General features: G+C 48.0%; 1 protein-coding gene across 3 annotated transcripts; it reads left to right on the top strand.

The window, feature by feature from the left end:
- The first annotated feature begins 745 nt into the window (after positions 1-745).
- CDC42EP5 (CDC42 effector protein 5) lies at positions 746-16,923 on the top strand. Of its 3 annotated transcripts, none has more exons than XM_081837505.1 (3): positions 746-1,067; positions 9,426-9,820; positions 15,935-16,923. In XM_081837505.1, the coding sequence occupies exon 3, from the start codon at positions 15,935-15,937 to the stop codon at positions 16,604-16,606; it is 672 nt and encodes a 223-aa protein (XP_081693631.1). In that variant the 5' UTR covers positions 746-1,067; positions 9,426-9,820; the 3' UTR covers positions 16,607-16,923. The 3 variants fall into 3 exon arrangements, with proteins under 3 accessions (XP_081693631.1, XP_081693630.1, XP_081693632.1); XM_081837504.1 differs by having other exon boundaries at positions 746-1,001; XM_081837506.1 differs by lacking the exon at positions 746-1,067 and adding an exon at positions 1,285-1,674.
- The last annotated feature ends 5,126 nt before the right edge of the window (positions 16,924-22,049 follow it).

A 22,049-nucleotide genomic window follows, 5' to 3' on the forward strand; every position in this document is an offset into this window, starting at 1 on the left:
GGACCCCCCCCCCACTGCGCTCCTATCCCCCTTTCCTCAATTTTCTTCCTCCCCTCAATTTTCTTAACTGCTTCACTGTCGCTTCACACATTACAAGACACACCACACACACACAACACTTGCATCCTGGCCGTAACCGTTTTGCTGTCAACAACCCTCATCGTTGCTCTGGACAAAGTTTGTGAAATGAAGCACAGCGCAGTGAATGAGTGACCCTACACATGCGTGCAAAAGGGCCGCTTGCTCCCAAGCGCTGGAAGGATGCGGCTGGCCGCGCCACACTAAATAACGCCGCAGTAGCCACGCGTCCCTGCGGCGCGCACGTGTGACACGTGAAGCTGCGCACGTGTGAAGCGGCCGCCAGTATCTGCCTTCTCTCCTCCATTATCTAGGTTCTGTTTCTTTTCTCCATCTAGTCTCTGCCCCATTCTCCCATTCCTGTGCTGGGCTCCCCTCCCCTTTCCCCTTCTCACGTTGCCCCCAAACCCCCTCTCTTCCTCTGTTCTCCCTCTCTTCTCCTATCAGTTATCCCAATTCCTCTTTCTCTCCCCCCACTTTTCCCATCTGGAACTGATTATTCTCCCTGGGAAAGGAACTTTCAGGAAATTCCATCCTAGGGTTGGGTTAGCCGCCGGGGTGGGGGCGGGAAGGGAGAGAGGAGGGGAAAAAACCCTTTTCCAGCATTAACTTTCTTCTCTTCTCCCACCCGCCTCCATTCTGAATTCCGCAGTCTTTTTTTTCCTCCGGCTACAACGTGTGTGTATCCTTTAAGGAATTCCTTTCCCAAGAGCCGCCTTTATTTTATTTTTTAGTTATTGATCATGCAATCCTCTTCCCGAATTCGTCCTGGTATATCCCTTTAAGAAAGTGGAGCAAGGAAGGGAAAGTGGGCGCGGCGTGAGACCCGCCCGTCCCTTTTAACCTCTGGCTTGCCAGAGCTGTAAAGCGGAGTCGAGTAGCTGAGCCGAGTGGTTGGAACTTTGCTCGAGAGATGGAAAGAGGTACGACGGGTCGCCCCCCTGAGAGTTTCGTGGGTCGGGACTCCTGGGTTCCTTTCTGTAAAGGGCGTGAGTAGGCTCGAGAGTCCCTGGGCTCCGTTAGAAAATATAGGGGGAAAGGGGCAGGGAACCCCGGATTCTCTGGGAAGGTAGTGTTGCCTAGTGGGTTAGAAGCGGGCATACTCTCTTGAAGAGCAATTGGTTTGGGAGCCAGGACTCCTGGGTTCTCTGGACTACTGGGGTGGAACCACGATGGCGGTTCCTCGTCTGATCTAGGAGCCGCCAGAGACTCAAGACTCCTGAGTCTTGAGGAAAGGAAGCGTGGACTAGTGGTTGAAGCCACAATGACTGGGAGCCAGGAAAGGGAATGTAGAGTAGTCATGAGTTAGAATCTGGTCGTGGGAACGTTTCTAGAGACCAGAGGAGATCTGCGGGCAGCCTGAGTTCTGTGCTCCCTGCGTCCAAACGCTGAGTTTGGCTGGGAGAGGAAGTGTGGATTAGAATTGCCCGTGGATGACTAACTTGTGAGCAAATGGGGTGAGCCAGGGAGAAGAGGCTGTAAAGTGAAGTTAATCACACACAAAAAATCCAAAGGCAGACGATACCTGGTTAGGAAGGAATTGATGTCAGGCGGTGGGAGGCTGGCTAGCGCTGGAGGGAACTGCATTCAGAAAAGGTACCTGCACACCTTCTGAACATGTGCATGTTCACACTTGCAGGGGAACATGAGCAAATGGGTCAAGGAGGGTTGTCCTGAAGGATCCAGTCCCTTTTAGGAAGGCCTTTGGCTGTTTTGTATTGGGCTGAAAGGTTCATATGTGTGTTTGTGTGTACAGTTCAGGACTGTGTGGGTGAGCAGTGATGCACATGGCTGGTTCATACATAGGACACCTGAGTTTTGCACAGTGATGGGGGGGACAGTCAGCTTCCCGAACCTTGGTTTTGTTCTGCGGAAAAATCTCCTAAGTCAATCAGTAACCATTAACAGGTGCCGGTTGCAGTACAGTGGTACCTCAGGTTACATACGCTTCAGGTTATAGACTCCGCTAACCCAGAAATAGTGCTTCAGGTTAAGAACTTTGCTTCAGGATGAGAACAGAAATTGTGTTCTGGCGGTGCGGCGGCAGCAGGAAGCTCCACTAGCTAAAGTGGTGCTTCAGGTTAAGAACAGCTTTAGGTTAAGAACGGACCTCCAGAACGAATTAAATACTTAACCCGAGGTACCACTGTACAGATATCGGGCAAGCTTGGCAGTTCTAGAGTTTTTTGCTTTGTTCACCAAATACAAGTAAATTAAACATGCTGAATTAAGTCTGTACCTGTGCAAGTTTCTTGGTGAGGTTGATGGACTTCCATTTCATGCGGCTCAATGTGGTGCCTTCCACATTCATGCGGCTCAATGTGGTGCAGTGTATCTGAAGAAGTGTGCATGCACACGAAAGCTCATACCTAGAACTAACTCAGTTGGTCTTTAAGGTGCTACTGGAAGGAATTTTTTTATTTTGTTTTGATGCTGAATTAAGTGACTCTCTAGAGCATCAGAAAATTTCCTCAGGCATGTTACCTAATTAGGCAAACTAGCCTAATTATCCAATTCAAAATTTCCCAGAAAAATCCACATTGCTGGTTGTGAAACAGTGTGCACTTGTGTGTAAAAATTCTTCAGAGTTTCGAGTTGTCTGTTATTGGGCTGTCAGTGCTGTGCAGAGGTGCGGATTTTCCTGTATTCCTGCTGTGTGCATATGTAAAATCATTGATCTGCATTTGGCAAGGCCCATCCACTTTCCCTGGCGAAACCTGCTCAGTTGGGCACAAGCCTATGCCTTTGAGGATCACATGGCGCACAGCATGTTCAAAGCATGTTCCAGGTCTCCAGGGCGCTTGGCGGGGGAAGGGTGCCGCGGATCCTCCGCTCGTTATATAAATCTGGATTCCTGTCGCTGCTGATTGAATTGCAGTCATGTGGTTTGTTGTCCCTGCTTGCCTAGTTAATTGATTTTTGTGTTTTGTTTTTGGTATTGCGGCTCCTATTGATTTATTTCTCTGTGCCTCTCTTTTAGTGCTGCTGGTGTTAATTCAGCTGTCTTTTTTAAAAAATGAGGCTCGTTTACAATGTTTTGATACATGATCTGCTTTGATTCCTTATTCCTCCTTGATTCTCTGCACACGCTAGACTTTGCTGTTTCCCCGGGGAAATTGGAGATCTGGCTTCTCTTCCCCTTACCGGTGGGTCTCAACCTGTGGGTCCTCAGATGTTGTTGGACTACAACTCCCATCATCCTTGACCACTGGTCATGTTGGCTAGGAATGATGGGAGTTGTAGTCCAACAACATCTGTGGACCCACAGGTTGAGAAAGGCTGCGCAGCTTAGAGAGTCAGGACCAAAGTTCCATCTAGCCCAGCATCCTGTTTTCAAGGATGCCTCCAGAACCCCTTAAGCAGGTCACAAAGGCAAGAGTTGTTCCCTGTTTGTCTCCAGAGATAGCTTGCCCCTGAACGTGGAGGTTCTATTTAGCCGGCATGGCTAAGACAGCCTTTGGATTCTACTGGGAGGAGTTACACATGCTGTGCTTTAGCCTCATGAAAGTCCTCCTGTCAGCATGAAATGCTTGCGTCAGAGTAAAGGCTATAGCTCTGCAACAGAGCATCTGCTTTGCATGCAGAAGATTCCAGGTTTGTTCCCCAACATCTTCAGGCCAGGCTGGGAACGCCCCCGTGGGAAGCCTTGGAGAGTCCCAGCCAGTCAGTGTAAACAGTTCTGAACTAGGTGGACCCATGATCTGACTCTGTATTAGGCGCTTGTGGGAGGTGAGTGAGCTATTCTACTCCCCGTTCTTAGCAGATGGGGAAGCTGAGATCAGGAGGAAACTTGCCTTCGAGGAAACCAGTGTGTCCTTGACCGGACAGGGAGTTGAAACCAGAGCTGAGCCGCCATCTTTTTATAGCATCACCGATGTATGTCCCACTTAACAGAATAGCATGAGCAAATCAAACAGGCCCCTGCCCCAAGGAGCTTGCAGTCTTGCGTTGGACATGCTGTTTGTTGCACCAGATCCGCTGCGCCTCACTGTGACTCCAAACACCTCCCTACTCATCCCAGGATCCAGCCAAACCCTTCCACCCCATCCTCATCGCTAGACCTTCTTCACATGTTAGCTTTTGGCAGGTTGCTGGACTTTTGGGTCTGATCCCAGACGGGCTGCTCTTTTAACTCTCGTCAATTTCCTACAAGGAAGCCCTTTTGGTGTACAAAAGCAGGTGCGTAGGCAAAACGCTGTGTGCATAGGTGGCAGTTGTTGCAACTGAGCAGAGCTTTCTTCCACAGCTTGTTGGACCAGTCTCGAGGTGGCTCCTGGTTCCCAGTTCCTTATTTGACACTGCAGCCTGAATAAGAACAAGTTGCCAAACCCCTGCACCCCAGAATAAGCTTTGGACATAACCTCCATGAACAGGAGGTCCCCTCTCAGTTGTATTTACACCCTGTGTAGCTGCCGAACTCTGGAGCAATCTCTAGACACAGGATTTCCCCACTTCCCTTACACGAAAGCAACTTGGATAAAGTGGTTCTTGTATTTCAGAGACTAGAACCCATTCAGAGAGTTCAGGAATTGCACCTAAATTTCTTACACACACACACACACACACACACACACACGGAGCGTAAGAAGATTTTGCTGGATCAGGCCAATGGCCCATCTAGTCTAGCATCCTGTTCTCACACTGTCCTCACATCACTGTTCTCACATCGCACAGATGTCTGTGGGAAGGTGGTGAGCCAGGACCTGACTGGAGCAGCCCTTTCTCCCTTTGTGATTCCCAGTCAAAACCCAGTTTCCCTGAAACTCTTCGCTGTGGTCCAGGCCTATGGGCTCCCTATTCCCTTTTTTATCCCATTGTGGATAGAGATCAATCAATGAGTCACATGGCAGCGCATCATTTTGCTGACGCATCAGTGCGTGGGGGAACAGAAAGGAAGCATTTCAGATAACGGCAAATTGAACAGCTAAGACCCTGATAGCAGAAACATCCATGGGCGGAAAATGCCATTGACTTTATGAAATTGGAGCAGGAGCGGTTAGGAGGCAGCGCTCTCTGATGAAGGTCCAAGTTTGCTGAAAGAGCATTCACCCCCCTTTTTGCTTATGTTTCCTAAAAGAAGAACAAAAAGTCACGCACACATTTCCAGTAAACTTAAGGAGAAAGCTCTTCATTTGTCTTGTTGATTACTTTTTCCAGTACTCAATAAAAACTCTCCTGTCCCAGTCCCTTGTCCTCTGCTGCTGCCAAAATCTCCCATTATTTGCTAATTGTTATCTTCAGGTCATGTTACTGGCTGCTGTCGCCTCCACCCTTTTAATCGACAATTCTTTATCATTCCCCCAATATTTTGCCTCGCTCAGGCTCGTGGCTGGAAAATGCCTTAATTCGTTGTTGTTTTAATCTAGTCTCATTATTGGAACAATGTTTTCTAGCCTCATTGGACGGAAGGGAGTTTCAGACTTCTGTGCAGCGGGGTTTTCGGAAGGCCTTGAAGATCTGCCCTTTCCAATTGGCCTTCCAGGAGTGATGTTTTCTTGGTTGGGCTGCGGCCATGTTTTCCTGGCTTTCTTATTCTTGTAAGGAGATGGGCCAAGCTATTTCTGGTTTTAAAACGTCTGCGTTAACTGTTTCGTTTTCTCCTGCTCCTTCTTGGCTTTGTGGCTGTAAGCCACCTTGGATGGGCATTGTCCCCCCAAAAATTGCCTAAAAATAGTTTCAAATAAATGACATTATTTCTAAATCAGGGGTGGGATTGAGAAGTGGGGACCAGAGTGCGGTACGTAGCCCAGATGTGGCCTGATCCTTTATGCCATTGAGCCCCCTCTGTTAGCTCTATCCTTCAAATGTAAATACAGTGGTACCTCAGATTACATATGCTTCAGGTTACAGACTCCGCTAACCCAGAAATAGTACCTTGGGTTAAGAACTTTGCTTCAGGATGAGAACAGAAATCATGCAGCAGCAGCGGGAGGCCCCATTAGCTAAAGTGGTGCTTCAGGTTAAGAACAGTTTCAGGTTAAGAACGGACCTCCAGAACGAATTAAGTTCTTAACCCGAGGTACCACTGTAGCCCAATAAGAGAGACTGTGTAGTGTAGTGAGTGCTGAAGTAGGACCTGAGAGACGAGGGTTCAAACCCTCCACTGGGCCATGAAGCTCACTGGGAGACCTTGGGTCAATCGCTGCCTCTCAGCCTAATCTACCTCACAGGGTTACTGTTGGGATTAAATAAGATGGGGGAGAACCTGGTATGCCATCTTGAGCTCCATGGGGGGAAGGTGGGATATAAATGTAATAGTACCTTGGGTACTATTTCTCAAATCCTCTGAACACTGTTTTTTGTTTTTGTTGTTAGCCATGATTTCATTCCTAAAATCTAAATGTTAGGACTGCTAGCAAGACCAACCTCTTTAGCAAATGCTCGGCCTTCTGCCTGCTGTTCTAGCTTGAAGGCAACACACATGGCCCCGTGCACTTGCAGCCTGAACTGGCCATTGTTCATTCTTCCACCTCAGGAATCTGCCACAGTATTCTGGTGGGCTGTGTGTGCCCCATTCTGACATCCTGGGCCATGGTTAGGCAAACTAAGGCCCGGGGGCCGGATCCGGCCCAATCGCCTTCTAAATCCGGCTTGTGGACGGTCCGGGAATCAGAGTGTTTTTACATGAGTAGAATGTGTCCTTTTATTTAAGATGCATCTCTGGGTTATTCGTTGGGCATAGGAATTCGTTCCTCCTCCCCCCCCCCCAATATAATCTGCCCCCCCCACAAGGTCTGAGGGACAGTGGACAGGTCCCCCGCTGAAAAAGTTTGCTGCCCCCTGTACTAGGGCATGGAGAAATACTAACTTTTTTCTTCAAGCCTTATCTGAATGATGTTGCCATTAGATGAGGAGCAAAGATGTCTGGTGGAAGTGGAAGAGGAGGAGGAGGAGAATAGCGGCCGCTGTCTCCTACGATTGCCCTCCTGTCTCTCTCCCCCATTTTTTTGTCTACTTCACTGTTAAACATAAGCTTTGAACCTGATGCTCATAAATAGAGATAAAAAGTTCTTGACTCTGAGATTTATTGGTATGTGCAACGACCTCCTTCACCCCTTGCGTCCCACATACGGACGTAGATCTGCCTCTCGAAAGGTTGTTTTTCTTAAAGCTGTCTAATCTTAGCAGGCAATCGCGCCTCCCCCTTTAAACCATTCATCTCCAAACTCCTCTCCTTTCAACCAGCCGTCCTTCTCCCACTCTTCGCTTTTTGCCTGTGCCTCCTTGGCTACATCCATCCATCCGCACTCTGGGAGGACTGCAGATCTCCCTCCATCTGACTGTCAGTGCATAAACTCTAAAAAGAGGATTCCTGTGACAGAGAAGTAAGTCTGGGAGCTCAACCTGTTGATCTTCAGCCCAGTCTTCCTTGATCCCAGTTGCATAAAGGGTATTGTTGTTGTTTAGTCGTGTCCGACTCTTCATGACCCCATGGACCAGAGCACACCAGGCACTCCACTGCCTCCCGCAGTTTGGTCAGACTCATGTTTGTAGCTTCGAGAACACTGTCCAACCATCTCACCCTCTGTCGTCCCCTTCTCCTTGTGCCCTCCATCTTTCCCAACATCAGGGTCTTTTCCAGGGAGTCTTCTCTTCTCATGAGGTGGCCAAAGTATTGGAGCCTCAGCCCCAGACAAAAGGCATAAAGGGTATACCCGATGGCCAAGGGAATGCGTTCTGCACAAAAACAAGTGTACTTCTATATTGTTGCACACTGCAGAAGTTGAAAATAATCCCCAGGCTTGCTTAATAATAATAATAATATCCATGTCTCACCAGCACGTCCCACAAAGGGTTAATGGTATTTAAAATTCAGAATTAAATGCAGCTGAAAGATTATAGTCACAGGTATGGGGTGGGGTCCTGAAATATCTCGTGTGTCAAAGGCCAAGGTAAAGAGGTACATTTAAGATCAAGATACCAGGGTTATCTGGCTCAAAACTTGTTTTCAATACTGGTGGTCCCAGGATTCTGTGGTGATCATCAGCCACAGGTTGGTGACAAAGAGGCAAGTGTCTCTGACCACTCATAATGCCTTGCACCATAAAGTAACTGCGTTCAAAGTTTCTGACCCTCCTCCTGGCAACACCTGGAATTAAAGAGAAGGCCGCAGGGTGCAATTTTATGGTAGGTTCGCCTCCTGTGACACAGAGTCCCTGCAAGAAGACAGCCTGTGCTTCAGCAAGAGGAGCTGTATTGCAAGCCCTCCCCTTGCTGCTCTACTTTTCTGCTTGCGGGGAGCCTTTTACATGGGACTTAGGAACCAGTAAGATGGAGCAATTCATGTATCCATCACATCTCTTAACACGTTCTCCCCTCATATGTATGGTTCTTGCCCTATTGTGTGTCACAACAAGGAAACTCTAATTACACTGATATGCTTAGATTTTGTGATGAGCATGCTTTGCTTGATTTTGAAGGTAGTGGTTGAGTTTTTGCAAAAATTGCATCCTCTACCATCCATGGAGCAGTTCGAATAAATTGTCTGGGCGTAAGGAGACCTTTAGGGAAGGGAAAGGTGATAATGTATATAGCATAAGAAAATGGGAATCATCAGGAAAACCAATCATGAGGGCTAGAAACCTATTTTGGTTTTTTTTTTTTTTAAATGAATGTTGAGGTTTAAAATTATAATTGCACAGAATCCACAGCCTTGGGTTTATCTTTCTTATCCATACTCTAATGCCCCCCCCAGTCATGTGGTACCCCACTCCTCCATTCTTTTCAATTGCATCACCCTTCCTGATTGTCTTTTGTGTCCCTAGCCGCTCCATTATCTTTTCTGTTTGATTTTCTGTGCATAAGTTGTTGCTTCCTTAATATGGGATAGCCCCATGCCCCAATATAGCTTAGGGCATCCTTTGCCCTCTCCATCAGTCTTCCATCTCTCTCCCCCCCCCCATCTTGCTCCCAGTTGTTCCCTTCCACCATCCTCCACTTCAATTTCCCTCTTTCCATACCTCCTCGCTGTTGTTTTTTCAACATGCCACTTTTGTTTTAAAGCCACATGCTTCCTTTCTCAAATTCCCTTCTTTGCAGCCCTCTACTCTTTCACCAATCCTCCCCAATCCGGCGCTTAGCCTGGTTTCCAAACACGCCAACCAAGTCCGGAAGTTCAGGAATGCAGTGAACTTTATAAGGCAATGGAGAGGCTTTTTGTGTTTTTCAAATTTCCTCTCCCCTCTTCTTGGGACAATATTTTTTTTGGCTCCTGGGTCCCAAGCGTTTTCCCCCCCTTTTGGGGCTTGTGTCTCCTCCCCCCCCCCTTCTTTCTTTTCTTTGGGGCAAGCGGTGTGTTTGGTTTTGCTTGAGCTTCTGACATCTACGATTTCATCTTTCTAATGCAGGTATAAATAAATAAAATTCCGGGCCACCACCCAAGAAGGGAGGAGTGAAAGCTCGTGACGAAGAAGTGGGTGAAAGAAAGAGAGAGAGAAAGAGAGGAGTGTGAGAGGCGGACAAATGAAAGGAGAGAGAAAAGAGGAAATTTTGCTGGGGATTTCTGAGAACTGCGAGCAAACTTCCCGGACCTAGCTAGACAAAAGTGGCGACAGGATCCAACTGCAAATATCCAGGGAAGGATATACGTGTTTTGTAGCTCTGGTTCACTTGGCACTGCCTCTTGGCGGAGGCAGCGGATCGGGGCGACTACAAAAGCAGGAAGAACGACCGGGACAGTCCTGTGAGTCACCCTGAGCTGTGGGGGAAAGGAAAAGGACGTTGGCGTGTTTTCTTTGCAAAGGTGAGTTTCGCTAGCACCTGGGAGAGCTTCTAAGCAATGCTTTGTGCCGGCTGACAGCTCTCAGCTAACTGCTGCGAGTCAGAAGGCGAGAGAGCGCAGCAGGCTGTCTGGACTCCTGAGTTCCCGGAGACAGGATTGCGGGGTCAGCAGGGAGTGGCTGCCAGACAGGGCCTTGTGGGTTCCCCCACAAGGCAGGGTGGGATTTAGTGGTTTTGAGCCAGCCAGCAGGGAAGTAGGATTCCTGGTTCCTCTAACAGAGGACTGGGGATTAGGAGCCAAGGCACAGGAAATCTGGAAGAGGTGGGAAAAAGCTGCAGGGTTCCTGAGTTGGGTTGTGGGACTGGGGAGTGGGCTTGAGTGAGGTGGGCAGGTTTGGGTGGTTCTCTCCTCGAAAGGTGGGGTGGGTAGGTGGAGATGGTCTTCAGCCCTTGGGTGCCTCATCCCAGGAGAGAAGGGGGCAGGGAGGGAGAAGCCACCGTTTGTGTAGCAAAAGGGGTGTGTGTCTGGCAAGAGGAATGAGTGAGTGGCCATAAATCAAAGAGTGGCTGGGCTGGGAGCAGGAGAGGGTGTTGGCTGGGGCTAAAGTAAATAGGCCCCCTAGCCTGAGCTTCTTGGCATGCTCTCCACAGGCAATCAAAACTCCTGGCTTGCAGCTAAACTTCCCCTATGCCCCCTTTCTTGACCCCCCTCCTAAAGAACACAGGAGTCCTGGCTTTCCCCCAGCCCTGTAAGCCTCCAATCAGTGCAGGGTACCTGATTTGCACCCAGCCCCACATCATGCTGTAGCCCCCCATACCCCACCTCTCAGCCAGCAAACCCACACGTTCAAACACCCACGTTGGTTTCGCTGCCACCACAACAATCCAGTTATATCCTGTCCCTTACCAAGAAGAGCCCTGGCTCCCAAGCCCTTCACTGGCACTTTGTATTCACTTGATCACTGTTCTGTTCCAGGGAACCCAGGTGTCTGGGCTAAATGGCTCTGCCCCATCACACACACACACACACACACACACACACACACACACACACACCGATTCCCGATCATTTCCTCAACCCCGGCCACATCTGAGCCTTTCAAAGGACTTCATTTCATTTACCAAAGGAAATTCCGTCATCGTACTCCGGGGCTCGTAACCATATCTGTCATCCGCAGAGAAGGGAAACATGGACGGGAAAGGAGGGAATAGATATCTTCTCCCAAGAGGCTGGAGCATGATCCTCTCTGGGTTCGTGCCAGGACCATGTCAGACCCCAGCCCTTCTGGATCTCAGCTGTTCCCCGTCTCTCCGTTAAGTTATTGCATGCACAATTGATGTGTTTTAGTGTGTATGCCCAAGAGTTCACTTTTGTGGGGGGGGGGGCGGTATTGTGGCATTATCCCCTGCTCTCCCCTCCCCACACCCCTTGCCTGAAATCAGCCTTGCGTAGAGAAAACTTCCCCTCCACAAACTGCCCCCCGCTTCTTATTAGCTAACTTGTCCTCACAGACTATGTTGGTCAACCGGGGCATTCATGAAAAACAAACAAGTTATAACGTTTTTCCTGCTAGTCGCCTGGAGGCGAGTCTGAATTTGACACAGGTGACCAGGCGAGCAGCTCTTGGCAAGCTGGATTCGTGAATGCAATCTCTTTTATGCTTGGGAGAATACTTCTCCCACCACCCCCAAAACAATGTAGTTTTCCCAGTACTATTCTGGTTGTTATATGTACGCTGTTAGTGCAAGTGTTGCTTGATAGATCTCTCCTGGACTGCAGTTAATGACATAAACACCACAGCTCTTTGCCACCCACTGGTTACCTGCACCATTTAGTGATCTTCCGTTCTTCTGTTCTTTTAAAAGCCACCTTTTGAATTTGTCTTCCTGCTCTGCCTGTCCCAGAACTTAGCTGTCTTCATGTAAACTCTGGCTTAGAAGGAGGAGAGCATACATTTAACCAGGTTCATGTTGACCAGGCTGGGCTTCCCATCCTGCCAACTTTTCTATCTCACCCCCCCAAAAAAAAATATCCAGTGGAGCATTGCACTGTTGTTGCTGGCTCAGGGTTGGTGTTTATCATTTATGGCCTTCGGGGTGGGAGATATGCCAGTTCAGGCAAAGAGCACTTTGGCAGAAGTTATACGGCGGATGCAGCCACTTTGAAGAGGTCCGTTCACCAAAGCTGCCTTGAACTTCAACATTGATGAAGCTAAGCAGGGCTGGATCTGCAGCCCTGTCTTGTCTAGGCTGGGTTGTGTTCCATAAAGTCCAGTAACTGTAGTGGTAAGTAAAACATACACAGTGCATTGCTGACTTAACCTAAGCAGTGAAGCTGGGTCTCTGCCCCAAGGGCTTTACAGCATAGTCTTGACAGTGGGGAGAGGTAGCTAAGGGGACTAAGGGATGGACAGAGTCAAGAAGAGATGCCTGTGAGGGCCATGCAACCAGAGCTCAACCTTAGAGCAAGAGTGGGGGGGACCATTTCAGCTTGGGGGCCGCATTCTCTGCTATGGAGCCTTCCAGGGACCACATGCCGGTGGTGGGCGTGGCCAGGAAAGTGGGTGGAGCCAGTTTGCCACATAACCCTCTCTTATTCTCTTTCTAGGCTGGCAAGACACATTATCAGAGTTCAATGGCTCTCCAGCCAGGCAAAAACACAAAGGGGGGGGGTGCAAAAGAGGGCCGGTGAGGGGTGTGGCTTGGGGAGAGTCTTGAGGGCCACGTAGAGAGGCCTGGAGGGCCACAATCAGCCTCTGGGCCTGAGCTGCCCTACAGACATATCTCAGTATTTATTTATTTTTTATGGAATTTACTCACCTCCACAAAAACATATGTTGGTTTCCCCCCTGCTGCTTTTCCAGCAGAAAGCTGTGCCCAAAGCAGTTCGGAGCACATAGGAAAATGAGTGAAAGAAGCAATGCATAACGAAAGAGAAACCATCAGCATATCTAACCACTTGGTATAAAAAAATAGTTGCACCAAATATTGGCAGCTGCCTCCACAGTTGAGGGATGCATTTCTGAGGCATGACGGAGAACCAGCATTTTATCTCAGTGTTGGTGGAACTGAGTGAGTGGGCAAGATTCAGAACCATTAGACTTTGTCTGTTATTGTAGATTTTTAATGCACATTCCGTGGGTTTTTTAAAAGTGAAATTTCCCTTGTACAGAAAGGGCTCAGTCCTTCCCCATTCCAGGTTTTTTTGGTACCTGAAGAGTTAAGAGCTGGCTAGGAGATTGGCAGCCAGCTACCTTCCTGTGTTCTGCTGGAAGGGTGTGGTGTTGAGTGGCTGAGAGGAAGGGATGCTGGCAGCCAGGACTCCTGGGTTCTTTTCTCTCCTTGCCTCCTAATGTGTTTGGGTTTCTCTTTCTCTCCCACCTGTGCTGACTCGACTCTCCCTCCCTGCCCTTTTTTCCACTTCTGTCAGCGCTTTCTGATCTTCGGAGCTTGCCGGCTTCCTTCTAACTTGGCCTCCACCTCCTCTGTGTTGTCCTCCTTCTCCTCTCCTCCCCAGTACTTGCCCAGACTATGTCTCCTACCCCCAGCGCAGCTGCTGCGTTGTTCCCCATTAAAGTATGAATCATCCCCGGCTCTTAGATCATCACACCTGAGATCATCACATGCAATAGGCAGGCAGCACCCAGGAGTCCCATCTCCAAAGCACCATCCATGTCAGGGCCAGCCCAATACATTTTGACACCTGAGGCGGACCACAATATAGCTCCCCCCTCCCTGCCATGGAAGAAGGGGGTTAAGGGACACAGGTGGAGCTGTGGGTTAAACCACAGCGCCTAGGACTTGCCAATCAGAAGGTTGATGGTTCAAATCCCCACAATGGGCTGAGCTCCAGTTACTCGGTCCCTGCTCCTGCCAATCCAGCAGTTTGAAGTGCAAGTAGATAAATAGGTACCGCTCTGGCGGGAAGGTAAACGGCGTTTCCGTGCACTGCTCTGGTTCGCTACATGACCCAGATGCTGTACGCCGGCTCCCTCGGCCAATAAAGCGAGATGAGCGCCACCACCCCAGAGTCGTCCACAACTGGACCTAATGGTCAGGGGTCCCTTTACCTTTACCTTACATTGAGAACAGGGGGGGGGAGAGAGAGAGAGAGAGAAGGATCAGTGTCAGGATTTGCTCCCCCAGTGAACACTGCCACTCATGGGTGAGCCAGCCCTTCTTTACAATTTTATTTGATTTTACCAGTATAAAATTATAACAATCCAAATGCTTATCCATATATAGAGATTACTCTGAATCTCAAGACTTGCCCCCACCCCCTTCATGGGTCCTATTGTCAGCATTTACAACTGCATATTATTCGATAATCTACATTTTATATCAATCCATATTATCCATAATATTTGTTACATTAAAAGCTAGATTAAAATTCTGCTAATGTTTCCCTCTGCTTGCAATGGTCTCTTAAATAGATTATAAATTTCCCCCATTCCTTTTTAAAGATTTTGTCCTCTTGGTTCCTGAGCTTTACGGTCAGCTTTGCCATTTCCTCTTAGTCCATCAGCTTAGCTTGCCATTCCTCCCTGATGGGGACCCTTTCTTCTTTCCATCTCTGGGCTAGTAGCACATGGGTGAGCCAGCCTTGATCCACGTGTCTGGCACAGTACAGAGTACAAAAAAAGGTAGGTGTTTCCTCAGAGGCACTTAAAAGTTGGACAAGAGGGAGATTGAGGTTGGGGTAAACAAGGGAGAGAATGTGTTCCTTTCAGCTACCCACTCTGGGGCTCGGTCCCCAGGCTGCACTGATTTCTCCCTTGCTTAAATCTGTGGTGTCCTGATGATCCCATTATCTTCAGCTGTGATCCTAACTAAACCCCACTAGGCTTTCACTTCTCGGCCTCTTGGTTAAGATCAAGTGTAGTAGCCAAAGATTTCCAGTCCCTGTCTTTTCCATTTTAGCAGTCCCCACCAGGCCCGGATTTAGGTTTGATGAGGCCCTAAGCTCCTGAAGGTAATGGGGCCCTTTATATGTCCCGCTGTCCTTTGTCAATAACAAATTGTCGCTGGTTTTTTGTGTTGAATATATGCTATATGGTAATTTATGGGCCTAATAGGTATCTAAAGCCATTTGGACATGTTGTCATGCAACCAGTCTATGCAGAATGTATGCACCCTATATATAGAAATGAGCAAACCAGTGATATTTTAGGGAGCAGGCTAGCAGGTGGGGCCCATTACTTACATCATAGGAGCCTACACAACACAAAACACTGTTGCTGTTATGTGGGTTTTATTTTATTTGTTTTCTATCTTATATTTTGGAAATGTACATCCAGGTTTCTTTTTCCTTTAATTTTTTTTGGGGACCCCCAAGAGAGTGGGGCCCTAAGCTATAACTTGTTTAGCTTATACGTAAATCCAGCACTGGTTTTCACCCTTTTTTCCATGCTCCACACCCCCAACCTTCTCCTTCTCTTAAGGAACCCAGGAGTCCTGAGTCCTAGCTCCCATGGCAACCTAGGCGTTCCTTGTTCTAGGAACGGGTTGAACAAGTTGCTGTCCTCTGGACTGCAAGAGTGGGAGCTCAGCACCCTACGCTGGGGCAGGAACAGTTCCTGCTGTCACTCATCCCAGGCTCTGCTTCTGAAATCTCAGCCAGGAACTGGTGAAGGAGGGAAGGAGCCTCTAGTCTCTACCCTTAGTGCCAGTGGAGTGAAGTGATCAAGGATACAGACCTGGGTTTAAACCTCTGCCTGGTAATAGCCTCAGAATAAGTAGCAAATTCTCTGTGTAGCCTACCTTGCAGGGTTGTTGTGCAAATAAACTGGGGTAGCCCTCCATTGAGCTCCTTGGAAGGAGGGGCAGGATACAAATCTGTCAGAGATGAGGCAGCCACCAAGACAACCGCGAATTCTATATAGTTTTTAAAATAATGATTGGGGGGGGGGAGAGAGAGAGAATGAAAAGGGGGTTTCAGTGTGTGTCTCCACAAAGCCCTGTATGGTAGGCTACTGTATGGTAGGCTATTGTTTCCATTTTGTGGCTGGGGACCAAAATGGGCGAGTGAGTTGCCTAAGGTCAATTGAGGACTATGCTGGCTCCGTTGGGAAGCTTCCAGCCCTTTCGCCTTCTCACACATTTCTCTTTCTCTCCTCTCCCCGCCCCCCCCCCCCAGATGCCCATCCTCAAGCAGTCCCCTGTCTCCCACTCCAAGAAGCGGCCGCGTTTGGACCGGGCCATGATCAGCGCCCCCTTGGGTGATTTCCGGCACACAATGCACATCGGCCGTGGGGGAGATGCTTTTGGCGACACGTCTTTCCTCAGCAACCACGGGGGTTCCAAGGCCAATGGGCTGCCTCCCGATGTGTCCCCTGGGGCCTTCTCTAGCCCTGGAGATGCCCGCTTTGAACTGTTGTCTCCCCCCGGGAGCGGGAACGGCATAGTTCAGAGCCCGGCGACGTCGACCCCGGATGGCAGCTTTGTGGCTATGCAGACCCCGGAGAAGGCAGAGCGGCAGAAGCCCTCTAACGGAAGGGACTGGGACCTGCCCCAGAAGTTCCCCTTGGAGAGCCCCACATTGGAACATGCCGAATCCCTCCTCTCTTTCCAGTTGGACTTGGGGCCTTCCATCTTGGACGATGTGCTGGGAGTGATGGACAAAGACTGGGACAGCATCAGAGGGCAGGAACAGGAATCGTTGAGGGTCGAGAGCTCCAGCCCAAAGGGGCACCTCCATCACGGTGGTGAAGATGAGGAGGAGGCGGAGGAGGAAGAGGAGGAGGAGGAGGAGGATGAAGGGCAGGGCTACAGTTTTGAGGATGAACAGGATGAAGAGATTGGGCTATAGAAAAGTAGAAGAGCGGTATTGGTTTTTATCGCTTTGGTTTCTCTAGCTGTCCCCCACCCCAGCACTCCTCCTGCCCTCTTTTTGGCAGAATTTCTCAGCCCCTCTGATGTGAGTTGGTCTATGGGCCAAATGTTGTCTGCAGGTGACTGCTAGTTGACCCATCCCAAAGAGCCAGTGATCTCAAATCTCTCACGGTTGCGTTCAAGAGGAAAATGGACAGGGGCAGGCAGGCTGCACCTCCGGTGTGATTCTTGCCGTCTCCCTTCTCTTGTGAGAGAAAAGCACTGTGCAACTGAGAAACACACACACACACACACACACACACACACACACACACACACACTGACCAATTATTGTACTCTCCCTAGGCATGGGATGATACAGATATTTTGATGCACTAAAAATGCATCTTGGTTATAAGGCGTCTCAAAATCCAAGGTTGTGCACCACTGATACCATCTCTGTCTCACCTTCCACTTCTCTGTTGTTTTATGCAACCATCCATCAGGCTACCTTGCCAAGGACGATTCCATCTCCTGCGCTTGTACTGTTGGTTTCAGTCTCTAAACCTGAAACTGTTTTTTGAGAGTGCTGGAAGGACAGGTGGGTTGGAAATAAATTGGCATGTTTATGGAAGGATGGAGGGAAGGAGGATGCACAGATATTCTGGTGTACCTGTCCAGCTATTTAGCCAATCATTATATTGTTCTGTTACCCCACTAGCATATTTAGCAGTGTGAAGTTATCCCTGCTTATTTGCTGCCCACCATTTTCTTTTCATCTGATCCACACCTTGACCCTGCTGCTCTTCTGTCTGTCCAGATACCCATTCACTGGCTACTTCTTTCTCTGCATTCAGTACATCATTGTATCTGTATATCCAGCAGCAGCAGGACTGACAACACTGCAAGGCCTCCCTGTTATTGGGGAGAGTGAAGAGGCTGCTTCAGGCAGCAGGTGCTGAGGGACAGAAGCTGCAGGCTATTCCTCCTGAGCCAGCAGACACCCCCCCCCCATGTTGCCATGTGACCTGCCCTGAGCGCCTTAATCTGGCTTGTTCCCTTGGGGTGGTGAAGGATCCCATCTCATCATCAGCACTGAAGTAGAAATAAACTGCAAGTCAAGTTGGCTTTTGTACGGGGTGGGGTGGAGCTGCCATCTTTGCCTCAGCAAAGGAAGACAGTGTAGAGCAGGGCTTCCCAAACTTGGGTTCTCCAGCTGTTTTTTTGGACTACAACTCCCATCATCCCTAGCTAGCAAGACCAGTGTTCAGGGATGATGGGAACTGTAGTCCAAAAAGAAGCTGGAGACCCAAGTTTGGGAAACTCTGATGTAGGGGAAGGAAGACAGTGGAATCTTTTGGAGAGGAAGTTGAGGGCAATGGGTCTGCTGTTTAAGGTGAAAGAAAGCAGAGGAGCTTTCTCACCTCCCTTCTCAAAGGGCCAGTCAAGAGATTATGGGATGGATGAAGGAAAGAGGAATGACTTGGGCGTAATGTGAACTGATGGTTGAGCAAAAGTGTAAACAATTTACAGTTCTTGGAATTGTTGAGCAATTCACTTAGTCACTGATGGTGGCTGTAACAATTGCCTGCAGGCAACTAAGCAAAAATGAGTTTCTGGTTGTAAGAAAAGTGGGGGTTCCCAACCCCCCATCGCACCCCATTCCTCAGTCGACCAAAGTTCCAAAATGACTAACCAAGATACATGTGGGAAAGTGTGTTTACATTCTCTGTGTATATCTGTGCACACACACACACACACACACACACACGTTTCTCATTAGTAGCTTTTTGTAAACTTATTTGCCAATGGCCAAACTGGGAAATGCACAACTGAAGAAATAGCACACAATCTTTTTTATTATTATTATTTTTTCAGTTGTTGCCGTTTAAAGCTATAATGGGGTCAGGGTGGCACCAACAGATCACCTCTCCATCGAACATGAACTGGACAGCCTTCTAAATTAGGTGCTTTAAAAGCTGGATACAATTTAGTGGGCTAGAGAGGATAATAACTGGAGGGGAATCTACTGGCTGATACTGACAGACCTTTTTTAAAAAAATTAAAAAACCCCCACAACAAATCAAAAGGCCAGATCCCCAACCATCCCCTAATCATCTGTTCTTTCACCCTTTGTTAAAAATAACATTCTTATAGATGTTCTTGCCTTCCTAAACTCTCCTGCATGGATATTGTTGGCAGAAATCTGTTTTAACTCGTGTCTTGTGTCTTGTCTCCTGAGCACAATATCGGCTGGTCCGTGGTGAAAAGTTAAGCTACCCCTTCACCAAATCACCAGTTGTCTCTCTTGTTCTATCTTTCCCACATCTTCCTCTGGTGCCAACGACTTGCTAATCCATCACCAAACTCCTGTTACAGTGAGATAAATAACACAGCAAGACAGCTTTAAGAGCTGGGAAACTATTGCTTTTTTATTTCCCTAGGTGCTTGCGGGTGTTTGTTTCTTACTTACGCTCTGTGTAACTTGTGCCAGATTCGTTAATCACAGTTGAAAAGGTGTAACTGGATTGTACAGTGCCCTTCCATGCAGAGTTCTTAACGTGCTGGGACAAAATTGCATTGCTCCAATGGGATTTTGCTGCTTCTTAATCTTCCCACGTAATGGGGACAAGGCTCCACTGTGTCAGTAAGAAAACTGGGTGGTGGTGGCTTGTACGTTCTCACTGTCAACTCTGGGGCTAATAGCTCGTATCTCTGCATGGCCCCCTCTTCGGGTGGCATTTTTTCCTACACAGATCTCCGTGCTCTTGTTAGTGAAATGGTGATTTTGAAAGAAGTAGGAATAGATGGGCTGTTCTTTAATATCACCACCACGAACTGCACTTGTTATGGTCTTTTCTTGCCATGCGCGGTGATAAGATTTGCTTTTTAATGTATACAGTAGACCTACAACTTATTCCGGGGATTGTGCATTAACCCAAAATCACATATAGTCAAAACGTATTGGGTGCAATAGCAGGTGGAATTGCCAAAATTCCCCCCGCCAACGCCCCCCCTTTAACATCTTTCCCCACCAAGTGCGTAGAGGGTGTGGGGGGAGAGCAAGTTAAATGTGCATAAGTTGCAGGTCTAGTGTACCGCATCTCCCAGCAAGGAGCTACTTTAAAAGTGGAAGTGATGATTGTGAGGCTGGGGCTCATTGCCAAATAATTGGTGTGTAACGTGGGCTTTTGATGGATGGTGAGGGGGAACCTAGAACTATCCAAGTCTCTCCATCTGGGAAAGTAGGAGAGGTTTTAATATGTTAAGGAGCTCAAAGGAATTCAGTTGAGTTTCCCAGAAACTGAGTAGAGTCGAGTCAGTTGGGAGGGAAGCTCCGATCCCATAGAATGTCTAGACAGAGAAGTGCAATTTCTGGCCCTCCCCATGTTTGGAGTCTGGCATCATGGCCAATGGCCAGAGAAAATGGGAGTTGTAGTTCAGTAATATCTGGAGGGCCGCCAGTTCCCACTCAGTCTAGAATGCTTAGTCTCTGCTGGAGTTGTTTTGGGGTGAGGAGGTAGAGGACCCATAATCAGACCCTCAAGCCCCACCTCCTGGTTCTCTCGAAAATCTTAGCCATATAATGTCCCACAGTAGCCGCCTAAAACCAGAATCTATGAGGTCTGTCACAGAAAGCAGAGGGTAGAATCCCCACAACCCTCTACAATGAGCTCTGACTGCTTGGGCCTGCTGGGTGTGATCCTCAGCCGCCATTTATGGGGATTACTCAAACACATTGGTCTTCAGTGAATATGCACTGGGACCCAAAAGAGCAGTGGGTTGCTGGAGGAGGTGGAGGAGGAGGAGGCAAGTAAAAAGATAGGTGGGGTGGAAAAGAAGGGGGAGAGAGGCTGAAAGTATATCTACGCTACCATCTAATAAATTTATTCCAAAGCTTGTTTCACTTTAATAGCTTCCCCACTCCCCATTCCTGGCAACTGTAATAAAGTGTTGATTGATTGTTGTTTTGTGTGGGTGGGGGAAAATAACCTCTGTAGGACTTCTCTACCCAACGCCATGTACACTACAACTCCCAAGGACTCCCTGGGGAAAAAGAATTACTGTTAAACCACCCTATCTGCAATGTGGATTTGCTCCAGAGAGCGGGGGCGGGGGGGTAGTCGTGCACATACTGAAAATTGTGCAGGACAAAGCAAAAGCTGGGACCAGAGTTGGAGAAGGTTGTGGTTGTAGGAGACTGAGGAGTCTTTTAATTGGAGAGCTGGAATTCCTGTGGATTCCTTCTCTGAAGGGAATGGGCAGTTCATTGGTTTTAAAATATATTTCCTGTTTTATGCCTTAACTTATTGCGTAACCTCAAGTTGTTGTCCTCTCTCACTGTGGACTCTCTCTCTCTTTTTAAAAAAGGGAAATGTGAAAAATGATTTCCTGCAGTGACCGTGTGTCTCTGATATATATATATTTTAAAGTCATTCCAAGTATGCATGAACAAGGTCCAGCCACAGACTGCAAGAGAGATGAGGGCTGGACTCTGATCTCTGTTCCCTTTGGGAGGGCAAAAGCTTTTGTTGTTATCCTCATTTATTCACACACACCCCCCCCCGATCTAAGCCTGAACCCTAGGTCATAGATGTCGCTGCCTTTTCGCAATCCCTTTGATCAAGGCAGCAAGAGGGTTCTATTTGTACATTTATTATTTTATAATAGCTCATTTTATGGATTCCTGTGTAAGAAAATGTCTATGTAGCATCTCTCCCTTCTCGAAATCATGTTAATTTTGATCCTATGTAGCAGAATATTTGTACAGCGACCAAAGTGTTTGATATCTCTTGTAATTAAAAGCAAACTAGTTTCGGATATTTTTCTCTGTCCTTCAATCAATCCCTCTTCACAATCTCAATTCCCTACAGCACTGATTGTTGGTTGGTCAATGTGGGCTGAGTCCAGCACAACAAGTTGATTCACTAAATTTTAATACCTTATTATATATATATATTTAAACTCCTTCGAGATTTTCTTACAACCAAGCGATATATAAATTTTGTTAAACAAATAAATAGCATTTCCATGGGGATTGCACCAACTGCTGTTTGCCGGCGCAATCCAGTGTGGGTTGTCTACCAATGGGCGTATCCAGACAATTACAGCTGATCCAGTTAATTACTGTGCTTCCATTTTAGTTATCTATGCATATACGCCCTTAGCTGCAGCATTTAGCCATTGCAAAAATTGATTAGATCTCATTGTTCAAATGAGATCTAACCCTTTCACTGAAAGAATATATGGCTCTGCCTTATGCTGACCCAGATTGGTGGTCCGTCTAGTTCAGTTCTCTCTACCCTGAGTGGCACCTGTGCTCCAAGGCCTCAGGTAGAGAGGGGTCTTTCTCTAGCCTGTTATTACCCACCCACCCAAAAAACCTATTAAACTGGTGACATCAAGGAGTGAACCTGGAACCCTATGGGGATGTAGAGCTT

This window comes from Podarcis erhardii (genome assembly GCF_964252035.2).
Source record: "Podarcis erhardii genome assembly, chromosome: 13".
NCBI lineage: Eukaryota > Metazoa > Chordata > Lepidosauria > Squamata > Lacertidae > Podarcis > Podarcis erhardii.

Coding starts and splice junctions, on each gene's coding strand:
- CDC42EP5 (XM_081837505.1), top strand. CDS start 15,935: ATGCCCATCCTCAAGCAGTCCCCTGTCTCCCACTCCAAGAAGCGGCCG.